Below are 8290 nucleotides of genomic sequence, written 5' to 3' on the forward strand. Positions count from 1 at the left end.
GCATGTTTACCTATAGCCACCACCTCACATCAGTGCAGATGTCCGTACCGTAGTTCCGGTTTCTATGCAGTGTTGTCATGACATATCATATCGTTGAATACTAAATCGTTGGATGTTATTGTATAAGCATAGACGCATACATCCATACATCCATCCATCCATCCATCCATCCATCCATCACTAAGATAAAGAGAAGAACAATAAAAGGGAAAAGTCGATGATATTATGGCGTTTATGATGGCCCTCACCCAACTATCTTCCCCGGCTTTCGTCGCCTCGTTGAACCCATTGATAGGGAATGAAGCCAGCGCCAAGGGCTGGATAGAGTCATCTCATTGATTGATGGGATGGATCAAAGAGCCACGTGGAGGAGGGCAAGAGCAACTGGGAGAGAAAGAATACTCGGGTTGAGGCGGAAGGTAGTTGCCCAGCTGATAGTGCTGGAGGTGGAGGCAGAGGCGGATGCGGATGCGGATGATGACGCAGACGCCGCGGTAGTAGAAGCAGATGCGGAGCTAGATGTCCGGCTAAGGGCGCTAGAGCCTGCGCTGTTGGTATACGGGGAGGAAGAATATGAGGAAGACGAGGAGGACGAGGAGGACGAGGAGGATGTCGAGTTGGAACTGCCACCCACGATCTCGATGCTCTCATAGGAGCCCGATTCATCGGTATATTTATAAGAGGTGGCCGGGTTGTAGTTTACAATGTCGACCGATTTGACGTACATGGTGAATGGGGCGTCCGAGTAGTCTGTTTCGCCGCCAGCCCATTCGATCGTACCTTCGGAATTATCGGGGTCGCCGCCGGCCCAGATCCCAATGCGCACGCGCATCGGGGTCTGCGGGTAGCGGGTACCGTTGACGGCGTCGGCGTAGGTGAGGGTGCGGACGGTGGAGTTGTCAATGGACCAGATGAGTTCGGTCTCGCTCCAGGTCCAGGTGTAGGTGTGGTAGTCGCCTTGGGCGTCGGAGATGGAGGCCCAGGTCCAGCGGTCGTAGGATGAGGTGTCGCCTTTGCCGAAGTAGTCGGTTTGGAGCTGGTCCGCTAGATTACCGAATGGTTCCTGTGTATGGGGTAAGCTGGATGTTTGGGAAGATTGGACTGGATTGACAAGAGATGGAAGAAGGTTACCCAGTCCACTTCATCGAGGTCATCGGATTCCAGGACGAGACTGCTGATGATGCCGGTGCCGGAGGCAGCTTTCATGGAGATGGAGACCTCGCCAAAGAAGATGTAGAAATCGGTCTGGATGGTTGGAGCATCTCCCTGCTTGTTGATGGTGAATTCTGCGCCATCTGTACCGGTGGTGACGTTGTCAGCGGTGATGGTCCACTGGTCTAGACCTGAGCTTTGGGTGAAATCGAAGTGTAGATGGGATTCGGTTGTGCCCGTATCGGCCGGGCAGGTCTTGTTCAGTGGATTGCAGTCAGTGTATGACTGAGCATGTGCAAGAGGGACGATCGCAGCAATAGCTGTGGCAACATAGTAATTGTTGATCAGCATGGTCGATTGCGTCGGTTGGGATGGAAGCTGGGTGATTGATGGCTTAGGGCCAACTTCGTATGCAGGAGTAGGTTGTACAACAGGAGCACGTCGCAGGGAAGCTATCCTTGGGGATGATTCCCCTGAGAGCTTATATGTTCGACCACTGTCCTGCCATGGAATACGCACCAGGCTGCCCAGGATAAGTATTACTTCCATCGACTGGTGCCATGGTCAAAGGTACCTGACTAGATCCAGTCTACACCCTAAACAGGCAGCAGTCAGGCCGCTTAGTCAAAGCGCCCGGACAAGTCGAATGACGGTGTAAAGAACACTAACTGGATGCAGTAGGTTACAGTCCGATTATATAAACCAGAGACTGTTGGTATTCGAGATGATTCGCTGTCATTGTGGGCCCACCACTTGGTCTTGTTCTCGGGTGGCCTTGTCGATGGCACATTGCGCAAGCCGTTTTAACTCACCGATAACCCCCCCAGCAAACGTGATCTTCGCTGTATAGCATTCTGGATCATCGTCCCTGTGGTGTTTGGCGATGAGCTGAGAGATCATACCGATTATGTGCAAGTCCTCTTGGTTTCCGTTATCCAGTGGCCGAGACAGGATCTTGCAGAATAGATTAATGCTGGCTTGGAGGAAATATGAGAGGGTAAACCTGCCGGGTAGACCATTAGCCGCCCGCCGACGCAAACAGGAGAGTGAGCAGGGTAAAGGATGGTCTGGGGGAAGGCACAAACTCACAAAAGATTTTGAGATCCCAGCTCAAGCTGAGAATACAGGAAGCCTCCCAGAAAGGATCGACTGGCTGCGACTGAGATTGCCAGGCTTGAACTCGTCCCTCGTGTGTCCTGGTTTTGCTCCCAGGATGCACATCGGCTGCTAGCCTGGTGAATCATGATCATGCAGTGATGATATTGCAGATGAAATATGGAATATCTCATATCGGAGTCCCGAGGCGCACTGGTGATAAGAGATGGCTGGTTTCCCGAAGGAATCGACTCCCTCCACTCTTCAATGGCATGATCCAAGTCTCGGATGGTTCGCAGCAAATCTGCGTCGGGCTTCCTCAAAGCACTCGGTGTGTACAGATCGCGATAGATTCGCGATTGGATTAAAGCTAGACGGGCGTACATATCAACATAGGAGCCTGGGTATGGGTCCCCGTAAAGATGCAACCGTCCCTTCGGTCGGTCGAGCTCACTAGGAATAGCAGCGAGCGTAAGGTCGCATTGGGCATCTTCCAGCACTGGAGCGAGACCCGTCACTAAACTGAAACCCTTGTCGCAGATGTAGGCTATCCAGAATAGATGCCTCGCATGGTATTCAAGGGAGGTTGGATTTTCCCAGACTGTACGAGGGGATAAGTTCGCCTTTAGGTGATAGATGAATCGCGAGGCTGTAGAGAGTAGATGGTCGATAGTGAAAAAGTCCCCAGCGAGTCCCTGAGAGCACAGACACTAGAGGGGATGTTAGTCGGATAAGGTGTGTATCAGGATTGCATCTCGGCTCACGAGTAATAAGAGCGTCTGTAGACCATCTAAGCTAACTGGCTCTTTGGATATCTCTGGTAACAGACGGTACGCTTCACATGCATATTCAAGGCTAGATTTGAGACGATGCAGTCTTGACCCATGGACCACAGTAGGTGCAAGCGCAAGAAAGGCATATACGCATGCTTTGGCACTGCTTAGGCCGGGCGATGCTGCCGAGGTCTCATTGTAGCATGCGGCCCTCACGGTGCTCTCGAACAGAGATGGGTCCAGGATCGGGAAAAAGAGCCCGAATGTTGATGACTGGTAGTGCTTTAGCTCTTCATACAGGAAGGCGGGTTCCGGTAAGTCGAGGCCGCTGGAAAGCAGGCCCTGGGGTGTTGATTCTGTCGGCGGTGAATGCTGCCACCAAGAAACTTGAGCACTGTGATATCGATCCAGATGGAGCTCCTCCCCTGTACATGCTTTCATCCATTCTTGACTGCTTGTAGACAACACGTGCATTCCACTGAAGGTGCAGATGTTGCCCAGATGACGTCCTGCAGATTGGAGATTTCGAGCAAAGGTCGGGGCCCATGTTTCTACTGCTCGATCCTGAGGGAACCACCCTCGGCTGAATGGAGGGGTTTCCGCTTCGAATGAACATTAGCTGAGATGTCATGTGGTTGCAAAACGAAGCTGATACTTCCTACCTTGATTGGTGGAAGTGGGAACAGGTCGCGGGGAGGGGATATTCGAGCAGCTTCGGTCTTGTAGCCGAAGATCGGTTGAGCTACCACGGTAATTAAAACTCATTGCTCAGAGGCTGCATTGACTGCAATCCAGCATCCGAACATACCTTGTGCTCTTGAGACTCGCGGAACGATGTCTGCGAAAGGTACACGGCAAATTCTGATGAGAGCACCAATTGCACTTGGGCTTGGCTGCATCACAATGGATCTATGGGACCTGTTAGGAATGAAACAGAATGCTAGCCAAGTTGCTACTGCACCTTTCTCGCATGGCATACATCGCAAGAGTGACCCAGACGTCTCCGCCGACTCGTGCGCCGCTGTTTGGGGCCGTTGGCATTCCAAGGGCTCAAAAACATCTGTCGGGGATTAATCCAGCTTGTCCGAGTCTGGAAGGAAGTTATGGCACCTTGTGCATTATGCCATCCCGGTGGATCTGTCGACTGTCGAGTCTAACCGAGAATTCATGGCATCCGTACAACCCGGCGAACGGCTTGTTATCCGGAGGGCGTCGGTTCCCCACCAGTGCCTCCAGTCCATCCAATCCCTTCACGCCATGACTCATACACCTAGTCGCTTCCATATATATACTTCTGGAGCCTGCTCCCCAGTCCAGACGACATCTTTTCTTCCCAACGTGAGAAGAACATCCCATAGATCATCAAAATGGTCCAAACACTCCGCTTCGCCACTCTGGATGTCTTCACCACCCAGCCATACTCGGGCAACCCGCTGGGCGTAGTCTTCCTCCCCGACTCATCCTCCACCCCCATCACCCAGGAACAGAAACAACTGATCGCCCAAGAATTCAATCTCTCTGAGACCATCTTCATCCACCCTACCAGCCAATCATCCCCTTCTTCCCGAACAATCGACATCTTCACCACCACCGAAGAACTCCCCTTTGCGGGCCATCCCACCATCGGGGCGGTCTCCTGGTTCCTGGAACATTCCGCCAATGAAGCCGACAAGACGAACGTCCAGACCCTGATCACGAAGGCCGGACCTTTTGCCATCTCGAGGGTGCCAGGTTCGCAGTCGGGTGCTGTTGCAGCCAAAATCGCACATAATGTGCATATTCACTCATCGAGATTTGCGGTGTCGGAGCTGTTGAGGCTGCATCCTTCGCTGGTACCATTTCTCGGCCAGGGAGGTCCGGATAGCTTCCCTGTGTTCTCTATCGTGAAAGGCATGAGTCAGGTGCTGGTCGAGTTACCTAGTCTGGAGGCACTGGCTGCAACGGAGTGTCCGGTGAGTGGGGAGGTGATCCCCTGCAAGTCGGTCGCGGAGGGCGGGTATCTGGATGCTGGGTGGGAGGAATCAGGTCTCGTCGTGGTGTACTTCTATGTCCGTGATGTGTATGATGAGACGACGGGAAAGAAGGTTATTCGATCGCGTATGCTCCTGAGGAACATTGAGGATCCGGCTACGGGCAGTGCGGCTAGTGGACTTGCGAGCTATCTGGCGTTGACGGGTGCGGAGGCTGGGTCTACGGCGGAGTTTGATATCGTGCAGGGTGTGGAGATGGGGAGACGATCGGATATCAGTGTTGCGGTTACGGTTGGTGCTCGGGGACAGGAGAAGAAGATTGAGACGGTGGAGTTGAGGGGAAGTGCTGTGAAGGTTACTTCTGGGGAGCTGGTTATTTGATACTATTGATTGCTGGTCATGATAGATTTACTCCTCTGCATACTATTATTAAGCCATTATCTTGCTTCAAGTTGTTCAACCTCCGCTTACAGAGTACTAATTGATTCATAATTTCATGAAGTTGTGATGTCACACCAAACCACAGACCGTCAAACAGATCCATAATAATAGTATATTCTCTCCACCACATCTAACAACTCACAACCACATAAATCTCTCACATTTACACCCAGTTGATAGATCGATAACCAACCCCCCCTAACCCCTATCTCCAAACCCCCGATCCCTGCATGACCCCCACAAGCCAGCCCAACCTGAACCAGGATCCTGCCGTCAGCCGGGGAAAAGGAACCACGAAGAAGCGGTGACCCTTTCTTCCCCTTCCTTATCTATCCAATTCTCATCACGCATGCAGTCATGCAGTCATGCACTAGCCATGCGCTAAGTACCTGTGCTGCTAGCCTGCATTATGCAGGCGTGGGTGGCCGTAGTGGCTCCGCCAATCGATGATGGGGGGAGGGACTCGTCATGGCCCTCATGGGTCTTCATATATCCGTAGGAGTAAATGAGATCGAGACTTGACGAGACCAGAGCAGAGAATAGATACAGGACCGCAAGCTCAACCCACCCTTCCCACCTAGCACAAAAACAAACCATGAAAAAAACATCTTAAAAAAAAGAGACGCAAATGAATGAAAACCATCAGAGTATTGACTAAAAAGTATGACAAGAGTGGGACTCGAACCCACGCCTCTTTCGAGACTGCAATGCATCCAACTTTGTTGGACAAGTGAATGCCACTTGAGTGCAGCGCCTTAGACCACTCGGCCATCTTGCCTTTGATGACTAATTAGCACGTTCAAGGGCTCCTCGTACAAGGGCAAGGCCGCGAAACTTTCGAACCTGCCATATGTTGAGGATAAAGTTTCTGGCATCTGCCACCCGTGAAGGCCATTCGGGACATTACTGGTTATGTTCCAATATGCCACCGGAGAGGATACGATAGTGTATTTCCATCATTCATTCCAACAGACCTTTCCACTTCAGTTCGACCGTAATGCCCCCAACGCCCCTAAAGTTTCATGATTCCAATCGTCATGGAGTATCTAGAGTAATCCAACATTCCAATAACGGTACCCGAAACAGCCAACAGTACTTTCACTTGGACTCAGTCCTCGCCTCATACGGAAGTTCACAGATACTGTGGGTCCCGATCCCGCCCTCTTCATTCACTCTCTATGGAGTACAGCACTCCACACGAAGTACTCCATAGAACCCACCGAATTCAGCAGGATTCAGCTTCAGTAACCCATTTTGGCTTACTTACCTTAACCTCCCTCAACTATCATAGAAACAGGCAAGATGGCCGAGTGGTCTAAGGCGCTGCACTCAAGTGGCATTCACTTGTCCAACAAAGTTGGATGCATTGCAGTCTCGAAAGAGGCGTGGGTTCGAGTCCCACTCTTGTCATACCTTTTTGATCCTTCTTTTTGCTACTGGTCCAGACCATCCCCCTAGGTTGCCAATGTCAGTGGTCTAACTGGGTAGGGGTTGTCTGATGATGGGCCACACGACCCAGTGACCTGTTCCGATATGGCGCTTTGGACCAGAGCACCCGAAACGGGCTACGGACGAATCTCGTTGCGGTATGCCATCATACCGAGACTCAGTAGGGGGAAGCTAAGTTTGGTGTCGGGAGCCTACGCAACGAAGCCTAAGCCCATTTTTGTCTAGAGCACTGGGATCAGCACCGTTGGCGAGACGAAGCTGGATGGGATGGGCGCCGGATCCACCAAATCTCTGGGCTAAAGGAACTTGGGGGTCGGACCCGCTCCGCTAAGTGGATGATCCTGCGGCGGGATTAATCAATAAGCATCACCAGGTTGAATGCCAGTATATTGGACCTTCGACCGACGGAGGCAACCAGGAGGTGCGGCTGGTGCGATACGTCAAGTTGTTGTCTCTGGCACTGGATATACGAGGTCGGGGGACGATGGTGGCGGTCGGTTCGAGCTGTCGCAGAACCCAAGGCCAAAGACGGAGGAGATTGGTCGGCGTATATTGCGTGGCACAAAATGTAGACTGGAGCACGCTGGTGCCCTTACCCTGACCGGGATCATATTTATGCAGGCGCCCAGGCCACTAAGACCTGAAACACCAGACCAGGTCGAACAGGGATAGATATGCAACTAGCGCCAGAGTCAAACCAGCGCCGATGATCTGCGGGCTATTCGTGGTAATAGGGGACATCTCAATCTCGCCGATGGGACGATAAAGAGGCCGAGACCTGTCCAGATAGCCAGAAACGTCCCCGGCGAAATCCGTATCGGCGATGGGATGATGCAGCGCGTGTCGTGATTCTGGCCCCAATAGCCGCTACCCATCAGCACCAAGGCTGGGCGATCGATTATCATTGGTATAACTGTCCAAGCCATCGTGCGGTCGGTCAAAAACGTGGCGGCCACGAGATGTGGCCACGCACAACCAAGCGGAAGGTTTCAAGGATGGCTGTCAAAAGGCCAGTCCAGAGGTCCTGGCCCCCGGTTGGCATGTAGGGGCCATTTGGATTGGATGGACAAGCGACGGGGCAACCGGGGTGAGCGATGCATGCGGCAAAGGGGAGGGGGAAAGCGACAAGAAGTTGGTCGGTATGTACCGTATCGACGGGAAGGAACCTTAGGAATGGAGGCGGAGAAGGGACAAAGAAACCGAAAGGAAGAAGCAAAGAGGCGACAGGGCTTTTGCAGAGAAAAGCAAACTCTCGGTCGGATTCGTGGGCAAAACAAGGTGCTTCGATGGATGTTCCTTGCCTGGGTTGACGATGCAGTCGGTATTGGGGCGGTAAAGTACCGTTCTGGACGGAAGGCTGGCTGGTCGGGTTAGTCAGTTTAGTAGGTTTAGTAGGTTTTTTTTTCTTTT

The 8290-nt window shown here is 52.3% G+C and overlaps 3 protein-coding genes and 2 non-coding genes across 5 annotated transcripts; 2 read left to right on the plus strand and 3 right to left on the minus strand.

The window, feature by feature from the left end:
• Positions 1 to 352: 352 nt before the first annotated feature.
• On the minus strand, positions 353 to 1503 carry BO80DRAFT_450623 (glycoside hydrolase family 16 protein; the record flags this gene model as incomplete). The annotated part of the gene is made up of 2 exons (XM_025721826.1): positions 353 to 1063; positions 1132 to 1503. 2 exons carry the CDS (start codon positions 1501 to 1503, stop codon positions 353 to 355), a joined length of 1083 nt encoding a protein of 360 aa, XP_025569341.1.
• A 384-nt stretch (positions 1504 to 1887) lies between these two features.
• On the minus strand, positions 1888 to 4080 carry BO80DRAFT_369880 (uncharacterized protein; the record flags this gene model as incomplete). The annotated part of the gene is made up of 5 exons (XM_025716414.1): positions 1888 to 2155; positions 2242 to 2942; positions 3012 to 3622; positions 3806 to 3929; positions 3982 to 4080. The coding sequence occupies 5 exons, from the start codon at positions 4078 to 4080 to the stop codon at positions 1888 to 1890; spliced, it is 1803 nt and encodes a 600-aa protein (XP_025569342.1).
• A 275-nt stretch (positions 4081 to 4355) lies between these two features.
• On the plus strand, positions 4356 to 5468 carry BO80DRAFT_430277 (PhzF family phenazine biosynthesis protein). The gene has a single exon (XM_025720676.1). It carries the CDS (start codon positions 4388 to 4390, stop codon positions 5369 to 5371), a length of 984 nt encoding a protein of 327 aa, XP_025569343.1. The 5' UTR covers positions 4356 to 4387; the 3' UTR covers positions 5372 to 5468.
• Positions 5469 to 6095: 627 nt separating this feature from the next.
• Positions 6096 to 6209, minus strand: BO80DRAFT_t306. The gene has a single exon. It is a non-coding gene; the product is annotated as a tRNA-Leu (tRNA).
• A 518-nt stretch (positions 6210 to 6727) lies between these two features.
• BO80DRAFT_t305 lies at positions 6728 to 6841 on the plus strand. Its single transcript has one exon. It is a non-coding gene; the product is annotated as a tRNA-Leu (tRNA).
• The last annotated feature ends 1449 nt before the right edge of the window (positions 6842 to 8290 follow it).

This window comes from Aspergillus ibericus, assembly GCF_003184845.1.
Source record: "Aspergillus ibericus CBS 121593 unplaced genomic scaffold BO80scaffold_90, whole genome shotgun sequence".
NCBI lineage: Eukaryota > Fungi > Ascomycota > Eurotiomycetes > Eurotiales > Aspergillaceae > Aspergillus > Aspergillus ibericus.